This window comes from Podarcis pityusensis (assembly GCF_964106645.2).
Source record: "Podarcis pityusensis genome assembly, chromosome: 4".
Classification (NCBI taxonomy): domain Eukaryota; kingdom Metazoa; phylum Chordata; class Lepidosauria; order Squamata; family Lacertidae; genus Podarcis; species Podarcis pityusensis.
The window spans coordinates 101,616,994-101,637,211 of NC_138027.1; the positions used below are offsets into that span (position 1 = coordinate 101,616,994).

The 20,218-nt window shown below is 42.6% G+C and overlaps 1 protein-coding gene and 1 long non-coding RNA gene across 4 annotated transcripts in view; one reads left to right on the top strand and one right to left on the bottom strand.

Annotated features, from left to right (window-relative positions):
• Nucleotides 1–6,712, top strand: part of LOC308475962 — a 29,306-nt gene extending 22,594 nt beyond the window's left edge. The window contains exons 3-5 of the long non-coding RNA XR_013985587.1: nucleotides 1,628–1,766; nucleotides 5,961–6,034; nucleotides 6,579–6,712. This is a non-coding gene — a long non-coding RNA (uncharacterized lncRNA). The remainder of the gene's footprint in view (nucleotides 1–1,627; nucleotides 1,767–5,960; nucleotides 6,035–6,578) is intronic.
• The window catches only part of LOC308475862 (uncharacterized protein), a 32,206-nt gene extending 21,319 nt beyond the window's left edge, over nucleotides 1–10,887 (bottom strand). The window contains exons 1-3 of one of the 3 annotated variants that reach the window (XR_013985423.1): nucleotides 8,478–8,595; nucleotides 3,666–3,776; nucleotides 2,440–2,566 (exon numbers count right to left, since the gene is read on the bottom strand). Coding sequence is in view for 1 of the 3 variants with exons in the window: in XM_081003342.1 (XP_080859468.1) it covers nucleotides 8,478–8,533 (56 nt within the window). In the remaining 2 variants the exon portion in view is untranslated. Of the gene's footprint in view, nucleotides 1–2,439; nucleotides 2,567–3,665; nucleotides 3,777–8,477; nucleotides 8,596–10,728 lie in introns of those variants that run through there. The other 2 variants (XM_081003342.1, XR_013985422.1) reach the window with 2 other exon arrangements.
• Between the last annotated feature and the right edge of the window lie 9,331 nt (nucleotides 10,888–20,218).

A 20,218-nucleotide genomic window follows, 5' to 3' on the forward strand; every position in this document is an offset into this window, starting at 1 on the left:
CTATAAATACACTCGGACTGAATACTGAATAGGCTGCTTCTGCCCCTTAGGGTGTGATGCCTAGTGGGTTTGTGGGCAGGTAAAATGTGCATGTTTGTTAAATATATGCACACGCTGCTTTCTTGTGAAATCAGGAAAGGAAAAACCAACACTTTACTTTTGTTGAAAAAATTAAGTTTTTCCTTTTTTCCTTTGAATTGGCCATCAGGTAATTGCAGCCCATTTCCAGACAGCATTGGCCATAAAGTGTGCATTGAGCTATATATGTTATGGGAACCCCTGCCATCAAAAACAGTTCCCCAAGTTTGAATTCTCCCTTTACATAATGCATAGTCAGCAGCCTTCATCAGAAGTACTGACTAGCCCATTTTCCAATGTCACACATACCAGTTTGTCTTATCCCCTGAAATTCATGCAACGATTCCCTAGTACAGATGTTTGTTTTGTACTGCGGGCAGGGCAAGTCAGAGTGCACAATGTCAGGTGTGGGGTTAGTTGATGTAGCCCTACTCCCTCAAACATGAATACAATGCATGAAGAGTGTTCAGGCCTAGCTTCTATAGAGTTTAATTGAAATATAGGTTGGATTCTAGTATGCTCCTATGGCCAGGAAAATAGGGAGCATACTTAAACATCATGTTTCCTACTCATAAAGCACTTGTGATTTAGCACAAATCCTAGCTGCTGGCCTACAGTGTAAAACCAGCAAATTATAAAAGTGGAAAATGAGAAAGGAAGAGAAAAGAGGCAAAGAGTGGAGCTGAAAAGTTTGAGGGAAGAATGTGATTCTGTCTAGAGACGTTTAAACACAAGCTTTCTTCAGTCTTTTAGTCTGAATCAAATGAACATTCATGGATATCATGGTGGAAGGATCCATCCTCAACTATTGTGCATTCATTTATGGGTCCTGTTGCTACAATGAGAACCCTGCCTTGTAGTGTGTTGGCTCACTTAAGATGCTGAAATTGAATGCATGCTGTTTCTGGACAGAACCTGCTTCTTCTCTCATGTTTACTTATTCTACCTAGATTGCACATTTGAAAAAGGCCTTTGAAAGAAGGAGTGGTATGGATGTTAAGGGTGGGAGCAATGCGTTCCAGAAAAAACGCATATTGAGATTGGATGGAAGTAGAAAATAGTAGTTAGTTACCCAAATAGAATATGTTTGCTTTACATTTACTCTTTGAATCCAACCCAATGTGCAATTAATATCTGGAGGATAATCAGGAAGGGCGTTCTTCTGCAGTGAAATGCTAGCATGTTTAGGTCATAGCTCTTAATGTTTCCCTTTTTTAAAGGGAAATTCCCTTATTCCGAATAGGATTCCTTGCAAGAAAAGGGAAAAGTTGACAGCTATGGTTTAGGTTATTATCATGTTCCAATTAGATTTAGTTAAAATATTTTTGTGAAAAAATTAACACAGAAAATAGCAGATTCAGGAACAGTTTCCTTCTTCTACTGAAATGGGCTTCACTCCAAAGCAAATATATTCTTCATTTGCCATTCCCCATGGCTTCCCTTTCCACAGCTCCTGTAGATAGCTGAGCTGCTTTGAGAAGGAAGAACACATCAAGGATTCTTTAAGACTTTCCATTGATCTATTTACCTTTCTGTCTCTTTCCTCAAGCATCATGGGATGAAAGTGACCTGGAAGATAATCATCCATCACCCTATCAAATCACCCTTCAGCACTTTGAACAAAGTATAACTGATCTATTGAGCACAGAGAAAGTGCAGAGCTCAGAGATGAGCACACAAAACACGGGGTAAGGGCAACACCCCCTTCTTTTAAAACTGTTTGACAGCATAAGAAATTTGGTGCTCTATTTGATGTGCTTTTAGTCTGATTCACAAAACACTTCATCAGTTTACTTATCCCTACTACTCTAAGTTTTTTTTCTTATTTTAAAATCCCAGATTTTGTGTGCAGTGTGTGGTTGGTAGTTGTAGTGATTTGCGAAGAGAGGAAGAGTTGGGAAGAGGTGATGAATGTTGGGTTTGCATGTATGCAAAGTTAACCAGTGACTTAGAATAAGTGCATTATTATGATAGAGATCGATGGACGCACTCACTTCAGTGATTGCCAGAGAAGGAGCAGGGAGAGGGATCTGACAGAGCTGCAGTGGAAACCTAGTCACACAAGGGAACGCATGAATGCAAATTACCTTGTTTTGGATCACATCAGGGGGCAGCAACCTTTTTCAGCCGTGGGACGATCCACCGTCCCTCAGATCATGTGGTGGGCCAGGCTATTTTTTTGGGGGGGGGGAAATATGAACGAATTCCTATGCCCCACAAATAACCCAGAGATGCATTTTAAATAAAAGCACACATCTGGCCCCCGGGCCTTAGGTTGCCTACCCCTGGATCACATGACAGTACAATTTGGGAAACAGTAAAGGTAGAGAACAAAAGGTGAAATGAAATACTCTCAGTTGCCTGTTCTGTGGAATGGAGGAGGAAAGGAGGCGACTTTCCAGATTTCATCTTGATCTGAAGAATGTGGGGTTCCATGGACCGGATGAAGACTAGGCACAAATTCTTTAGTCTGCCTTAGCTTGTCCACCTGAATATGATTGATAGTAAGACTCAGAAGGGGGGAAAAGCTTCAGGAAAGAGGCTCAGATGATGATGGGATGGATGAAGGTAGGAAAGCTTTTGTAGGTCACCCTAGGGCCATACATATATTTCAGTGGTTAGTGATTCACAAGCTTGGATCGCTTAGAACTCTCATAATATGGTTTAAACATGGGAGGGGGGGAAGCTCCCTTAAGGGAAGAACATAAAACATGTTCCCTTGAGAGGTCCCGGCTAACTTGAAGAAAAGAAACACAGAGAGGAGACAAAGGGATAAGATATAGTTAAGGCTTACAAGGTTTGTTTCCATGGATTTTCATGAAGTTGAGCAGGCTTGCGTGAGAGAAAGACTCTCCTCCTGCAAGAGAGGGGAGTGGTTGCGGTCGGGAGCCGGAGTCCACCTCAAGCAGGGGGCATTAGCCCCCTGCCTCCCACTCACCTGGCTGGCGCCCACGCCCACCGGCAGGCACCCAACCAGGTGCCTCCGAGGGGGCATGTACAGCAGCCCAAAATGCTGCGGCGCCAGCCCCCCTGGCCTCACTCTTCGTCGTCCCTTCGCGAGTCACCCACCCTCCCCTCCCTTAGAGCTCAGGGTCTCAGTTTTCTTTGGCCTTGCTATGGACCTTAGGTTGGTCGCCCTGGTTGTCCGGGGGGCCTGGTAGGAATTTTTCCATTTGGCATTAGGCTTTTTGGTTTTTTCGCCTACCTCATAGCAATCGTCACAACTTTCGTGGTATTGGTGGGTAGGTTAGGCATCGGAATAATGTGTTGTGGTATGTCGAAGGGCTAGGTGTGGCCATCGCCTACGCCTTCAATTTTTGGGTATTCCGTTAAAGGAATCCGGTGGTCGTGTATTCTGTCCGATGCCTGCGTGGCGGGAGGCCATGGCACGACCCTCGGTGACATCAGGGGAAAGCTTATAGTTGGATTAGCATCAACAGGCTCCACCTACTGGTGAATAAATCCCCCTTGTTTTAGACTCACCCCTCTCTGAGGGGGTGGAGTCGGCTGACGTAATCCAATGCCTAAGCCAATACCTTTTCACTTGCTGTAATCAATAAAGTTGTGGCCTTTTCTTGCCCATTAACCTTATATCACGTGTCCTTGTGTTTTCATTCCACTAAGCGGGGATCGGGTCCTCGAACCGCAAGCATATACCATTCTCCTAGAGGAATTACAAAGGCTGAACTGTGGAGAGTCTGGGATAAAAAAACTAAAACTAAACAGGGAAACCATTTAGAGGACATGTCATTTGAGAGACACCAATTAGAGAGCAGAGCCTAGTAGACAAAAAATATTATTAAATCAAGTACAAACTAGACAAAAGGGACATTCAGTGACTACTGGCACTGATACTGAGTCATCAGCAGGTACAACAAAGCAGGTATCCTGTCATGGATTGATTGGGTGGTCACAACAGTTTTCTGAACCAATGAAAACAGTCAGATATCGAGGGTGTCCCTTGAGGAAACAAGTGGTGTTTGCTTCCCAGGGAATGCTAATAGTACATTGATTCAATTATCAGTAGAACTTGTTGGTCAGAATGACATCTTTGATTCTAGCAGAGCTAACCAATGCTAGTATAGAGGCATATGATTGCCTTAGATGTGGCAAATAGTGTCAATGACTATTTAGGTATTAGCAGAGGTATGTCTTTGTTATTTTTAGCAGTATTTAACATCTGAAGTTGGTGCTCATGTCCAAGTCCCATGCATAAGAAGAGTAGTCAACCTGAGCCAACGTTTGCTTGCTCTGTTATATTGGCAACTCGTTGTACACAGAGCCGTTAGAGATATCACATATGCTGTAGATCCATTATATGCACAGCACTTCCAAAGTCTTCAAAAGCCTGCAAGTTCCAAAGATTGCAAAAGTCCACTCCACAATAACTCAGAGCAGGGCTTTCAGTGTGGCTGCCCCTGTTCTGTGGAATAGCATTCTAGCCAAGATACAACAATTAAATTTATGAATTTATTTATTATCCCCAATAATTATATACCACCTAATGACAAAAGGCCCCTAGGGTGAAAAATTGAAAATTAAAAACATAAAATGCAACATGATACTAAAATCTAACACATAATTAAAACCAGCAACAGATAATGATATCAGTACATCTAATATAAAAAGGAGTTTTTTTTAAAAAAAGTATTGACCTGGCACCTAAAAAGGGTATCATACCAGTACTAGGCAGACCTTTCTGTGGGTGCCAATACTGAGAATGTCCTCTCTCTAGTAGCTGACCTCATTTGTTTTGTGTTGTCCACATTCTGTCCTACATTCATATGTGACACAAGAAGGGAAGAAGGGACGTTCAGAACCACAAACCAACCATTATGAAATTTATTGGACATTAAAGACATTTTTTTGTCTCAGGCATTCCAAATTGGATATATGGATCTTTGTCCCATGTGTCTATTCGTATGGTTTTAGTTCTGTTTTAAATGTATCAATACCTTTTTTGTATTTTTTAATTTTTCTTTTGCTATTTTTGTTGTACATTGACTTAATGTATAAAGGTAAAGGTAAATGGACCCTGACCATTAGGTCGCGTCGCGGATGACTCTGGGGTTGCGTAATCATCTCGCTTTATTGGCCGAGGGAGCCGGCGTACAGCTTCCGGATCATGTGGCCAGCATGACTAAGCCGCTTCTGGCAAACCAGAGCAGTGCATGGAAACGCCGTTTATCTTCACGCTGGAGAGGTACCTATTTATCTACTTGCACAATGACATGCTTTCGTACTGCTAGGTGGGCAGGAGCAGGGACTGAGCAACGGGAGCTCACCCCATTGCGGGGATTCGAACCGCCGACCTTCTGATTGGCAAGTCCTAGGCTCTGTGGTTTAACCCACAGTGCCACCCGCATCCCTTGCCTTAATGTATAGAAGGTCATTAATACATTAATGTCACTAAATAATAATAGTACTAGTGGTAGGTCTGACTCACGTGCAGACTTCCAGCTCAACTGAGCTACTCAGTAATGCACCTTTTATATGAAAATAATTCTCCACCTATTTTTCTGCTTCAGTTTTGAAGAGTTGGCTCTTCATACCCTATGTTCTAACATTATACTTTGACCGTGAAAGTATAACTAGCCTGTAGCAGAAAAATGCTATAACTCTCTACCTTGAGGGCCTGTTTAAGAGGCTTCAGAGAATTTACATGATTTTCTGTCGACAATAATGCAGCTCAGTGTTACAATGGTAAAAATAAATTACTGAAGGACTTCGGCATTACACATAATGATCTGCTTTTATAAATTCATTATTGTAGATTGTAATTATGCTCTTGGGTATAAAGGAAGAAGAATCAAAAGAGGAGTGATAGAATTGGTGTACTGTATATCCAAGTTTTCAATTACTATTTATTTGTTTATTCTCAGAGTTAAGGAAAGGAGAGGTATCCTCATGATGTGGCATGTCAAGATATAAAGACTCCAATTGGCGAAATATAAAGGTAGGTATAATTATTGCAAAAACAGAGAAATAAAGAAACATTCAGTTGGTAGAGCACGGCACTCTTAATGTCAGAGTCATGGGTTTGAGCCCCATGCTGGGCAAAAATATTCCTACATTGCAGGGGGTTGGAATAGAGGACCTTTGTAGTCCCTTTATTTAAGATAAATTCCATTCATCTATAGAATTGTTGAAAGCTGTGACTATCTTTCCCCATTGATTTCAATGGGGCCTAAGTTCTAACCTACTCAGCCAACCCAGAGCCTACAATGGTGGTTTTTGCCTAAGTTTTGTTCCCTTCACTTCTCAATTACTTGGGTATCTGAGGAAAATCCCAGCCATGTTTGGTTTCTTCTGATCTAAGCTATAACCTGCATCAACGTATACACTTATCAGAGCTTGAAAATTCAAACCCATTTTTCTCTCGAACGTAACCGAGTAAACAAAAAACACTAGCATAAGCACTTCCTCTTAAATCTTATTATATCTCCCCAATTGTAGAAGTTTTATATTTAACAGAACATTTGCCATTTCTCTTTTTTCAGCATTTCTGAAGCAATTGTTGCCAATTTCATTACAAAACAACATTCACATCTTTCCCACTAGATGGAACTAAAAAACTTATTAATTGTCTTCAGTTTGCTCCCCAAATGTATTCATACCAGTAATTGTTTGCTACACCATGGTTTTAAAAGTTTAATGTCATATAATCCTGAAAATAAAATGTTATGGAAGGGTTTGAGAGAGACTGTCTGTATTATTATTATTACTACTACTACTACTACTACTACTACTACTACTACGATTACGATTTAGGGAACAATTAACTTTGACTATCAACAGTCTTTGTGCAATGAAGAAGCTAGTCTTCATATCTCCAAGTACTACAATAATTCAAACTAAAAGGCAATATTGATTTATTTGTCAGGATATAGACAAAAACATATTCTTCAAACTATCTGACAGTTATCAGAATTCAGAAAGAGCAGCGTTAACCTATTTGTCTTTTATATCCTAGGCAGGATGAAGATCTGCTTGCTGAATGCAAGGGCATGTTGACAATGACTAGAACCACTCAATATCCAAACCACTCAGTATCCTGGGGCTGCTGCACTAATCATTCCATATTAGCTTTAAAGGCTATCAGCGGCTACTAACCATCAGTGGTGGAGCTTCATGCTCCGGCACCGGGGGACGGAGAGCAGGCGGGGGCGGAGCTGGCGCGCATCCCGGGGGCGTGGCGCACCGCCCACACTCCTCTTCCTCTGCCAGTGCTAACCATGATACTTATGTTCTGCCTCCACTATTGGAGGCTATATGATTCTGAATCCCAGTTGCTGGAAACCGCAGGAGGAGAGCGTGAGGTTGCACTAAGGTCTGGCTTGCAGACCTGCCTTGGGCACCAGCCCAGCCACTGCCAGAACAGGACGCTGGATTAAATGGGCCACTGGCCTGATCCAGCAGAGCTCTTCTTATGGTCTTATATTCTTTGCATTGCAGGGCCGACCCTGAGAATTTACACTAAGGTAAGGAAGCCATTAGCAGATTACAACAATGGCAAGTATTTTTTGCCGAGAGGAAAATGCTCACACATACTCTGTTTTGTTCGACTGTCAGTGAAAATTGACCCGTTTTCAGATATTTGTTAAGCAGTAGACAAGCTGCAGCGTAAGTCCATCTTTTGTTTTAGAATAACAATGACAAAGCAAAATACAGTCAACAATGGGGAAATAGAAATAAGCCCTTATAAGAAGAGCCTCCTGGATCAGGACATTGGCATATCTAGTCATGGGATCATAGGACCATGGAGTTGGGAGGTATCTTGAGGCTCATCTAGTCCAGCCCCCTGCAGTGCTGAAATCTAAACTCAAGCCTCCAGGACAGATGGCTATCCAATCTATGCTTAAAAGCCTCCAAGGAAGGATAGCAAAAGCTCCTGAGGGAGTCCACTCCACTGTCAAGCAGCTCTTGCTGTCAGAAAGTCCTTCCACAGTGGCGAGCCAGATGCCCCTATCAGCAAGACCTGAAGACAAGAGCATCTCTCCCCTCCTGTGGTTTTCAGCAACTGGTATTCAGAAGCCTTCCAGCCTCCCACTGAAGAGGCAAAGCACAACCTCCGTAGCTAATAGCTGTGATAACTGATAGCCCTCTGCTCCTCCATGAATTTGTCAAATCCTCTTTTTAAGCCATCTAGGTTTGTGGTTACCCTGCCTCCTATGGAAGCAAGTTCCATAATTTAAATATGAGCTGCATGAATAAGTACTTGGGGGGGTGCTAGAAAACTCATAATAGAAGTCTATATTTGAGTAAGATTTCTAATTGCATGGAACACCCCATGCACATACAGCAGCAGTGTATATATAGGAAGCCTTCCATACATGCAGTTGAATGTCACTGATTCACAGCAAAGGCAGCAGTACAAACTATGCCGGCAAAATACTTACATTTGCAGTATAACTGGCTTCAAGCATGTGCCCAAAGCTGGAGCAAGTGGGGACATGTCTACATCCAATGCTGGTCAAAGGAAGAGGAACAGGAACTAGTATGTGCTCCTTCCACTCTAGGAATGGATAGGAAATGACATCACACAGAGCCCTATCTACCAATTGTATTTCTATGATCTGAGTATCTGCCTGTCAGGGCTGGAGTCAGGCGTTGGTCTGCAACAAAACTAAAAGTCATCCAAGACCAGTGAAGTTAACTTTTTAGTCAAGGAAACACAGCTCTCAGCAATTCTGTCTAGGAGGTCTTGCCCTGATGAAGCAGTTGTGAGGACTTAAGGTACCTGCCTTCCCAGTGCCCACTAGGATTCCTCCTCTCCAGGGTCTTTCCCTCACAGTCTCAGGATGCGTTTGTGCACAACCACCCTCTGCTTTGCTCATTTCATTTTTGATGGGTTCTCAGAGACCAGGAGGGAGGGGAGCTGGTTGCAGCAGGAGGGGGAGACTCCCTGAACTCTTCAGCACCCCTCCTGTCTCCCGTCCCCTCCAACCTCTGCTTATGCCTCAGAGTCTGAACTATGCTCTGCCGCAGCCTCTTCCTGTTCACTAAACCCTGTCACCTCTTCTGACACCTCCTCCTCCCGCTTTGCTCCTTCTCCCTCTGACCACTCATTGTCCTACCCCCACCAATCCCTTGACTCTGAGCCTTCTTCCCCTGGGTGTTCCCTTGGGGGTTTCTTAGCTGGTGCCTCCCACCACTGCTCGGCATCCCTTTAATCAAGCAACTTTGCGAAGGCATCAAACAAAGTTAATTTGAAATTAAAATCCTCTCTACTTGAATTATTATAATCCCATTGTATTATAATCCCTTTAACTGATACTGCAGCTGGGCTGTGTGTGCATTTTTGCACTTGGCTCCTGCTGGCAGCTGTTAGGCTGTTGTTGTTTTCACGGCAAAGTAGATCCAACAAGCTTCCCCTCACCCAACCCCTGATGTGCGGCACAGAGTTTCTGAAGCAAAATCAGTAATAAATAGGAGTCCATATTTGATGAACAACAGCTTTAAAGATTGACTGAATCAACAGTAAGGATGAAACTGGCTCTTTAAAGAGTGCTCTTTTAAGATGAGTCAAGCTTACATGGGGAGGCCAAAGCATTGGAAAGAGACACTTGTCAAACGCACTGCTCCCCTGCCCTGCCCCCCGAATCCTGGGAACTAGTTTGTTAAGGATGCTGGGAATTTTAGATGCGTGTGAGGGGCCAAGTGTACTTTCCAATATTATTTCAGGAGAGCCATGCACTTTAAAAGTGTGTTGAATGGGCTTGCTGTTTCTCTGCTAGCAGCAGCTGCTTTTTGCAACCCACACAGCGGAAGAGCAAGTTTGCTCCTGTCAACTCCGCTCAGTGGTTTCCTTTTGCAACTGCTCTTCGCTTTTCCTCCCAGATGCCTTGTTTTGCACCAGCAATTTCATGTGGGAGCCTCCAACTAGGAATGTGGCAACAATTCCACCATGGATACACAGAATGTTGCAGTGTCAAAATACAGGTAAGTTCTTCTAGGCATTACACAGCAAGGGTGAAATGCACACCTGATGTTTCCCCTGGCAATTACACTTTCAGCATCTCTTCTTGTTTGGTTCCCAAGGTTCACTGGGGAGGTTTCTAGAAATAAAAGTTAGTGCTGGGAGTGAATGTTGCCATTTTGAAAATGAGAAAGAGCCTTTGCTCTAAAACTTAGCTTTGTCAATTTTACCATGGCTTTTCAAAAATAATTGTCAGTGGTTTGCTAAGGGAAGCTTGTTAATTTACTTCATATCTTTTAGAGTTTTATCTACTACACCAGAACAGATTCAAAATTTCAAATTATTTCCCAGTTTGCTTTCAATGACCATTTTTAGGAAAAGCTTGCTGATTAGTTAGCTACAACCTTTCTTTAGTTTTCTTATGGAAGGCAAATAGAAAGAAAGGCACTGTCTCTTAAGACTTAAAAAAGCATTTAATTTCATTGCATCTTAATTTATTAATTGACCTACTTTGTGTTACTTCCTTTTCTCCAACCAGTTGCTCTTGTTTCTCTTGTCCAAGAGCTCTCTCTTTCTCTCTCCCCCTCTCTCCCCCCCTCTCTCTCTCTCTCCCTCTCTCTCTCTCCTCCCCCCCAGTTTTGCTGCAGGATTTCAATAATTTGTTAACATTGCTTGCATCTTTGATTATTGTGCAATAGTTTAACTGTAAAAATGGGGGAAGACTTGTGTACCTGTAAAATCCTTGGACTCCTACCAGGGATCTTTGTCTTCATCATCACCCTTATTACTGGGTTGTGACTGACTGATTGCAACAATTGTAATCCTACACCCACATACCTGGGAGCAATTTGCACCAAAATTAATAGGATTAACAGGATTACACAGCAAGATTTTATTAGGAGCTAGACTGGACATGGGACAGGAGGTAAAGATGGGGACCTGCACATATCACTGAGAGGAGAAACTAGTGCATTCACATTAGTGCATTCTGGTGTGCTCTCCCAAATGCACTAGCTCTATTCAGATGCTGCTCACTTTAAAGGGCAGTGTGGGTGCAAAGGGGGTGTGGGACCATCCATTTAGCCAGTGCCTCATCATTATGCACATCAGGCAACTTCACATGTAGTTGTAAATTTCCCTACATGATTTAGGGCCCCAACTGGTCCAATCTTTCATTGAACCTCCCAGCCAATAAGGACAAACAATTGAGTGGAAGTTCACAAGTTTTATTTCAGCAACGAAATTTGGATTCAGGGATTTCTTTCCAAAGCTGAACCAGCGAGGCACACACGTTATATACGGAACGCACGTTATGTACTTTCTCTACATGTATGTTGCACCCTCCCGCCTCCCCTTTGATCCCTGCTGCGCCCCATTGGTAGAAAGGGGTCTATGTCCTTGTGTGGACATGTTCTTCTTGTGTTGCTTTCTATCAAACAAGCATTTGCATTCTCTAACAATTGTCTAATACAAGCAGACAAAACTACAAGAACAAGAACTTCTGTGGTCAACTCCCTGGCTAGAGGTGGCTGTCAATCTAGTTCAGACAAGTATTGTGATTTAGAGGCAACTCATTGTGTTGTGTCCCTCTTCCCCTTACCATCTTTGTACCTTCTGCAATTCTGGGAAGCTAGCTAACCACAAAGCTCATCAGTGTAAGTTCCTCTAATGTCTACTGCAGCTGGTTAAATGTGTCAGGTTGCAGGGAGCTAGATGTGTCAAGCAAAAGGGGTCTTAATATTTGTGCAGGGTTGAAGAAGCAGAGTACAAACATGGCTGAATTTAGGTCAAGGGGTCCTTTTGTGTAGGCCAAGGGAGATTGCTAACTTCTGGCCTGGTATCATGGGGTTTCAGTATCACTGCAAGATAATGCTTAATACTGTGGGAAGCCTAAATGAATTGAGTGGTGATGAGGTAGGGACTAACAGTATAGCCCCACAGCCCCTTTGCAAACATGTATACCTGTTCCTGGGCAGGGATAGCTTGCCTACAGTGACCTATGTGTTGGTAACCTCAAGACTGGACTACTGTTGTGTGCTGTGTGTGGGACTGACCTTAAGCCTGGTTTGGAAGCTGCAGCTTAGTGCAGTACACTATGGCTGGACTATTGAGCAAGGGTGGGGAAACGTTTCAGCCTGGCAGGCCAGATCCTTAGCTCCGCCACCCCCAGTAGGCCACTTTGACAGGTGGGGTTGTGTACACATCAACTGACATCACCATGACATCAGATGATCCATTTTTTCCCATTGCAACATTAACTGGGAGACAAGCCATGCCACAAAGGAATGTTCCCACAGGACTTGAAGTCACCACTATTCAGTCAATTGCTGGTGACTTCCAACCCAACTTAGATCAGCTACACTCCAGAGTTCCTGATCTGAAACTCTGGAGAGCAGGCAATCCCAGGTGGGCTTGAAGTAATCAGGCAACTGACAGGTACTGACCTCAAGCCCCAATTGCAAGAAAGACATTAATAAGCTTACTGCTTTTCTTAAACGTGAGGCTTAATTGAAAAGCACAGGGCATTCAGGTAGATATGGCAGCAATCAACAGCCCAGGGTTCCGGTGCGAGGCTCCAATACTAGTGACTACTTCACATTGCCCCCCCCAATATATTCCTCTGCTTATTTCCCCCCTGTTTATCTAGTTATAGATCCAGCATAAAATTTGACGTGTCCATTTAACAGTTTCTCTTCACCAACATAGGTTGGCCTAATGACTTTATGTTAGCTGTTGGCCTGCAGTCACATTTCAAAATTCATAGGGTCCACCACCAAATGGCTGCCATGGAGTGGGGGCAAGATAGTCAAGCAAGTGTGTCCTCACCTCCTCTATTAAAAGCTGGAGTGAGCCCTGTTGCTCAAATTCTCCACTTGTGGACTCACTTATGCAGATAATAATAGCTCATGTGGTTGTGAATGGTGCAGCAGAACTTCTTACTCTTATTAACAACTTCAGCAGACTTGACAGCTGAAGCGCATCCTTCATTCTAAATGTAATTCTGAAATTAATCTATTTAAAACAGAATTTAAGAGCTGGAACAGTAAAGATGAGTTGTTTACAGCCTGAGCATTCCCAGATAATTTCAGCCCTGGCTTGCTGGCCTGCATTATATCTCCTCAGAGAATTTGTTCTAAAGTCTTTGCTCCTAGCAAGCACTACTCTTTTAAGTAAACAAAGGAGGAACAGGTCCTTCCAGAGAAGCCTTACATGGAAATGAGAAGTACCATAGTATTTTCCATTATTAAGGCATGCATTATTAACCATGCATACAATAACAACACCTGATCCAAAAAAACTGAACAAGATGACCAAGAGAAAGGTTATGAATACATTCCCCTGAGGAAGGCTCAGAAGGCAGGACACTTCTACATTTGGAGGAATTTCCCCCCTGTAATCAGACTGCCAGGAATTTGGGGTTTTGTTTGTTTGCTCGCTTGCTTGCTTAAGTATCTGGAGTTTAATTTACTTCTTCTCTTAAGGCATTCTTTAATTTCCACAGCCCTGCAAACTACTTTTGGCACACTATGATCTTGATGGCATGAGCAAATAGTTTCTGGTTATTTGGTTACTGAAGGTTGATTCTCACGGCAGGGAGCTGGACATTCCATTTTGGAAACCTTCCAGGCCTTGAGTTTTACAGCCATGTCGGCACTAGCTGCTTTGTACAATTAGAGGGAAGTTCCAAGCCACACTGCACTTGCTGGGTCTGTAATCGTCTACTTTTATTTGCTTGATTTTGTCTAATTTGCTTATACTGAATCCAAAATATAAAGAAAGGGTACCTATAGAACTCCTTGCATATACAGTCATACCTTTTTTTGAGGCTAGGATCCGTTCTGGAGCCCCGGCCACTAGCCAAAAAGGACACAGGGCAAAGCGTCGTGTCTGCGCAGGCGTGCAGAGCAGTTTGCGCTTCTGCGCATGCGCGAAGCGTGGTTTAGTGCTTCTGCGCATGCACGAGCGACAAACCCGGACGTAATCCGTTCTGGTACTTCCGGGTTTGCTGCGGACGTTCGCCGGAATGGATGCTAGACGAGGTGGACATTCGCGGACACACAAACACACACACTTAAATATAGATAGAGTACCTATAGGCCTCTCTGCACATATCTCTTCTTCATGTTTATGGTTCAGTCTAAACAAAATCAAGCAGATATTGTATTGGTCTGAATATAAGCCGCACCCGAATATAAGTCACACCTTTAAAATTGGAGGTGGGGAAAAGAAAAAATACTCAAATATAAGCCACTCCATTCCTCGCTGCTCCTGGCTTCATACTGGGGGTGGGGAGCCACGTTGCCGCATTTCCCCTTCCTCACCCTCTCCCTTCCTGGCCTTGGGGAAGAGGATGAGGGATTACACGAGGGGCAGGTGCCGCTTCACTGCGCTCACCCCACGCTCCTGGCTGCATACCATAAGGTCGCAAATAGTCACCACTTTAACTTTTCATGGTCGGAATTTGGGGGAAAAGTGAGGTTTATATTCAGGCCAATACAGTAATATGTTACACCTATTGTGGTTTTGCTCCATTACAATTCAGAGCAAGTCACAACGAATAGTTATCAAAGCAAACATGATGCAGGGTTCCAAAAAACAACTCAAGAGGCAACTCAAAGGCAACCAACTTCATCCAGTATTATTTGCTGAAGGCAAATAAGCATGACAGTTTGCAAAACTCTTCAGGATTGGCATAGTGCCAGTTGCAGCAAAAAAACTTAACAATAAGACTAAACCTTTAACAGTTAAACATACAACGTACAGATCACCACACTGGAAATAAGTACTGTAGACAGAACCAAGAAGGAAAGAGAAAGTGAAAGCCAGGATCATTCTGGCAGCGTGACCTTGGGAGAAAGGGATACAGGACCAGTTTGAACCAGCTTAAACCCAAACAACACCTGCTCTCAGCACAAAGGAAACTTATTTGTTAGAAGAAGAAGGAAAAAAGGCAGCTTGCACCAGCTAGAAAGTGCTAGATACAAGCTTCTATCTTGTATCACACAGAGAAGTTTCCAGAACCATCTTGAAGCAAATAGATTTCTACACATTAGATCAATACTTTTTTGTACTGCAAAAATGGAAGCCAGTGCAACACCATACTCATTATATGTTATATTGCATACCACATCATGTTATATTGCAAGACTGAACAGCATATTGAAGCAGTCATTCATGCTGACTGATTTATGTATTTATGCATTGGTTGCATTCAAGGCAGCATGGGAGAGATTTTCTCCTTCCCCCTTCCTCTCTTTCCCCTTGCAGCCCTTCCATGCCCCCAAATTCTGATCCAGTGAGCCCCTCAACCTTCTGGAGGGTGATTTTGAGGGTGTGTGGGGACTGTAGAAGGGAGGAGAACAAAGGGAAGTCTCATTGTGCAAGCAGAAATATGCATGTGTGCAACCCATAAATTTTAGGAGTTTTTAAAGCTAACTTCAAGTCCTGCTTAATTAGAAGGGAAGAATCTGACCATACACTAAAAAAACTGCCTTCAGCATAGTCAGAATGTTTCACTGCCTACATCTGTGGTAGCAAAATCTGATCATATGCTAGCTAGACTGCTAGACTTTTATCAAACTAGATGGTCTCAAAGCATGAGAGAGCGCTCATATTCACTGTCACATTATCTGATGTTTCAGAACTGTCATTGACATGACATACTTCACAGAGATCAGACTCAGAGGAAGTGTAAAGAAGAATAGAGGTCTCAAAATAGCCCCCGTTTTCTTCCATTAGCATAGGCTTCCAGGCATAGACCACTGCCAAGCTTAGTATGGAAAAGCTATGTACTTTATCAAATTATTGCCCCCCCAAAACATGCATGAGACTTGAGAAGTCAAGTATTGACTTCTTGAGAATTTCCTGAATTTTTTCTTTTGCTGTTTTAATGTCAGGGCCTGGCTGGACGAAGAAGGGTGGTGGCAGCCAGGAGTCCAGGAGGCACCGGAAGGAGGACTTCGAACCAGGTTCAGGCTGGGGGACAGGAAGGAATCATCATCAGAGAGTGAGGGGGAAGGAGAGAGGCTTGAGGCTTCCACAGACACTGACAGAGAAGGAGCAGGGACTGATTCAGCTCCTTCCCCTCTCCCACTCTCAGCGGAGGAACAAAGGGTCAAGAAATGGCTAGAACAAAATTAAGAAAAGCTGAGTCACAGCAGAAAAATGGAAGGAGGGAGGTATAAATAAGGGGGAGGGAGAAGGGAACTTTAGCTTCTGTAACTGACATGCTTATCTGATGGATGTGCAGTGTGATGATTCCTTGATTACTGAGCAATAAAGTGCAGGTGGTGCTGTGGTCTAAACCACTGAGCCTCTTGGGCTTGATCATCAGAAGGTTGGCCAGCTCCCGTTGCTCTGTCCCAGCTCCTGCCAACCTAGCAGTTCAAAGTACGCCAGTGCAAGTAAATAAATAGCTAGCACTACGGAGGGAAGATAAACAGCGTTTCTGTGCACTCTGCTTTCCGTCACAGTGTCCCATTGCGCCAGAAGCGGTTTACTCATGTTGGCCACATGACCCAGAAAGCTGTCTGTGGACAAATGCCGGCTCCCTCAGCCTGATGAGCACCGCAACCCCATAGTCACCTTTGACTGGATTTAACCATCCAGGGGTCTTTTGCATTTACCTAATTACTGCAAGCGCTGTGCCTGCTTCTGCTTACAGCATTGGCCAATAGTAAAGGGGCTTTTCTGGCAGCCTGACATTTAACTATTGTTTGCTTTTCTTTTTTTACATGGTTTTGTATGTTTTGTGGTATTATATGCGTTGCGATTTGCTGTTATTTTTATTGATTATAGATTGGCAATTCTTTATTGTGGTTGATAAGTGTGAACTGTTTAATTATTATTTGCTGATGTTTAATTTTACTGCTTACTAGTAGATTCTGATGTATTGTTGAATGTGGCTTCGTTTGATACAAGTTGTTTATTTTATTGTGACTTTTATATTGGATCAGATTGCTACCATTAATGTTTGATGTTTTATTATGTCTTATGTTTTGGAAGCTGCCCAGAGTCGCTGGGGCAGCCTAGCCAGATGGGTGGAGTATAAATTATTATTATTATTATTATTATTATTATTATTATTATTTTATTATTATTACAATTGCTATTGTTATTTCTTTTTTTAATATTTGATGTTGTTTTCTCCATGTGTGAGGTGAAGGAGGCAGAATGCCTTTATCTAAGCTGCTATATAGTAAAGAATTGTTCTTCTGAAAATTGGCTGCCCAGAACTGGCCTCCACAGTCACTTACGGACTCATTGTTAAAACCCTGTTTATGGAAGACAATCTTACTCGACTACGAGTGATCGCCAAAGAAGAATGTATAGTAAAGAAAAAGTCCTGAATGTGTCACACAGGTTATATACAAGCTCAGTGTGCTCCCACCACTGGTTTGGAGAGTGGTGTACACAGTCTGTATCTATCCTGTGGTTTCTTAAGAAATATTGTGTTTTGAAATGTTGTTCCCCAAACTAGCTTTCATCCAAATTAAGAAAAATAATGACCTAGCTCAATTTTAGCCAGTAATGGGTACACAGCCTAAGTCAGAATTTAATGACCAGAGAATCTATTTTTTAAACATTATTTTTATAAAAGTTTCTAGCCCTTTTGGCTATGAGGATATGTTTGAAGCATATGGGCAATCAGTGGCTGCTGGGATCTTCAAAGTCAGAAGAAGTGGATTAATAGGATTTCCACTGATTAGCAGAGAGGACCTATGAAACGTTTTTTCCTTTTCCCATTACTGGTAAGATTCATTTTATTTGAATGCCAATTTTCCACACCAAACCAGCGTACAACAAAGAAGACAGGAACGTATTTCAAAACCAAACAGGCAAAAACAATTTTGTAACAACAAATTATGGCCTGTTAAATGTGTGGGTGGGGACTCTTATTATGATTATTTTATTATTGTGCTGTTTATTATTATGCTCTATTTTATGTTTTTATTATTATGCTCTGTAAATTATGCTCTTAATGTTGTACATCACACTGGGATATTTTGATAAAGGGTGGTATACTGTATGTACGCAAAAATCAGTATTATAAATGCAACAGCATTACATAAATGCATCCAATAGCAAAAATAAAAAGGAGCTTTACAGTCTCACCTTGGTCCTAGAAAAACAATGCAATCCTATAGTTCCTGCTCAGAAGTAAGTCTCACTGAGTTCAATGTGGCTTAATTCCTGGTAAATTTCGTACAATTGCAGCCTCCATTATGTAAAAAACAAAATACATTATAGGAAATAGAAGAAATTATACAAAGGTACCTGAATTGTATAATTTCTATGGGACTTGGATGGCAGTTCTTCGTGATGCTGAATTTGTATTACCAGGGCAAACAAATTTATTTATTTATTTTTTAATTCAGCATAGACTCAAAACAGACTAGAGAGACCTAATAGTGTTACTGTGTGCGTGCTGTTTGAGCTGGAACAAATTAAATACTTAGTTATCACAGCAGTGTCCGGCCACTGAGAGCTGAGATCCAAGCAGGGTTAATTTCTCTCCACATGAGGTGACCCCAGGTCAGGGAGCAGTGGGTCTATTTTCAGTCCCATAAATGTGATATATAAAGATGCATTCATTTTTTAAAAGCCCTGTTCCAGACCTCTTTTCATCCAACACTTTGCTTGAGTTCTCACCTGTGCAGATGTGACTAAGCAACAACCTGAGAAGGTGGGGGGGGCTCTGTTCTCACTTTCAAAATCACACAGAGAATCATAGAATTGTAAAATTGGAAGGTACCCCAAGGCTGGATGGGATAGGAAGTGTGAAGGAAAGCAGGATGGTGTACATGTATCTGCTCCTGTTCCCCTTCCACATCTGCACATTCAGTGAGAATAGGCCCAAGTCCTTGCCAGCAGATAATTTCCCCCTCTTTCAAGCAAATTGGTCCATAGATTAGACCAGTGTTTTTCAACCTTTTTTGGGCAAAGGCACACTTGTTTCATGAAAAAAATCACGAGGCACACCACCATTAGAAAATGTTAAAAAAATTAACTCTGTGCCTATATTGACTATATATAAAGTAATTCTCTTGAATAGGAATCAAATAAACACAAAGAAAGTATTTTATAATTACTTTATTATGAAATAGTAAGTAAACAGAAATATGAAAAATTATAAAATACTCTATTCAGTGCGCAACCTGGGCCTGTTTGGCTGAACACAAAGCTGATATTCTGGCTGGAATCGAAGAAAGACACACACATAGCGCTTCGTCAACAGCTCTCAGTCTCTCTCTGTATTTAGTTTTTATAGCAATCATGCTTGAAAAGCTCATCTCACACAGATATGTAGTGCAAAATGGGAGCAATGTCAAAATAGCTTTGTTTGCCAGAAGGGGGAACTTCTTGGCAGTATCCAACCAAAAACTGTCCAAAGGTAGATCAGCAAATCTTAGCTTGAAACCACGATTTTGTCTCAGTTCAGTTAGTTCCTCCTGCTCCTGTAAAGTCATGTCCTTTCCACCAACTGATGCTGAGCTGTAAGAGTCCCTAACCCAGTTAAGGCATTCAGTGGAGACTGAAGAGAAATAAAATGACAACTTCTCCGGTCCTCCTGGTGACTCGAGTCGCGACGTCTTCTTCTCTCCGCTGCTGCGCACACTGTGCTCGGGCGGGAAGGAAGTCGGAAGATGATGTCCTACTGTGATGGGTCCAGGCTGGAGTCTGGACCAATCACAGCCCGGACATCAGAAAAGTGGAGGGTGTCCCCCTGAGGAGCGCCAATCGGCGCCCCTGCTGGCCAAGGGTGGGGTCAAAAACTCCACCCATCCCATACCCAGGACGCAGTCTGGCGCCCGCCTAGTGGGTGAAAATTTGATATATTTTTTTAAAAAAAATCTTTCGAATTTTTCCCACGGCACACCAGGCAACATCTCGCGGCACACTGGATTAGACCCTAGGGACTGTATCAGCACCAATGTGGCATAATTGGTCGATCACTTTGTGACAGCAAATTGTGCCATCTTTCTTTGAGCTTGGCATGTGATAAACACCTGATTTCCTATCTGGCCCAGAAGAGGCATAAACGAGAATGAAAAAGCAAGCCCATGTTCTCAGGTCTGGGCATTCTACCCTAAGAAATGCAAAGTGTGAATGGGGAGGAGGGTCCATGTCTTTCTTAGTCACGACTTTGGGGCACCACTCAATGCTCTGCCACCATCTGACTGCAAATTAATATGTAAAGCAAAGCATAGGAGTCAACTC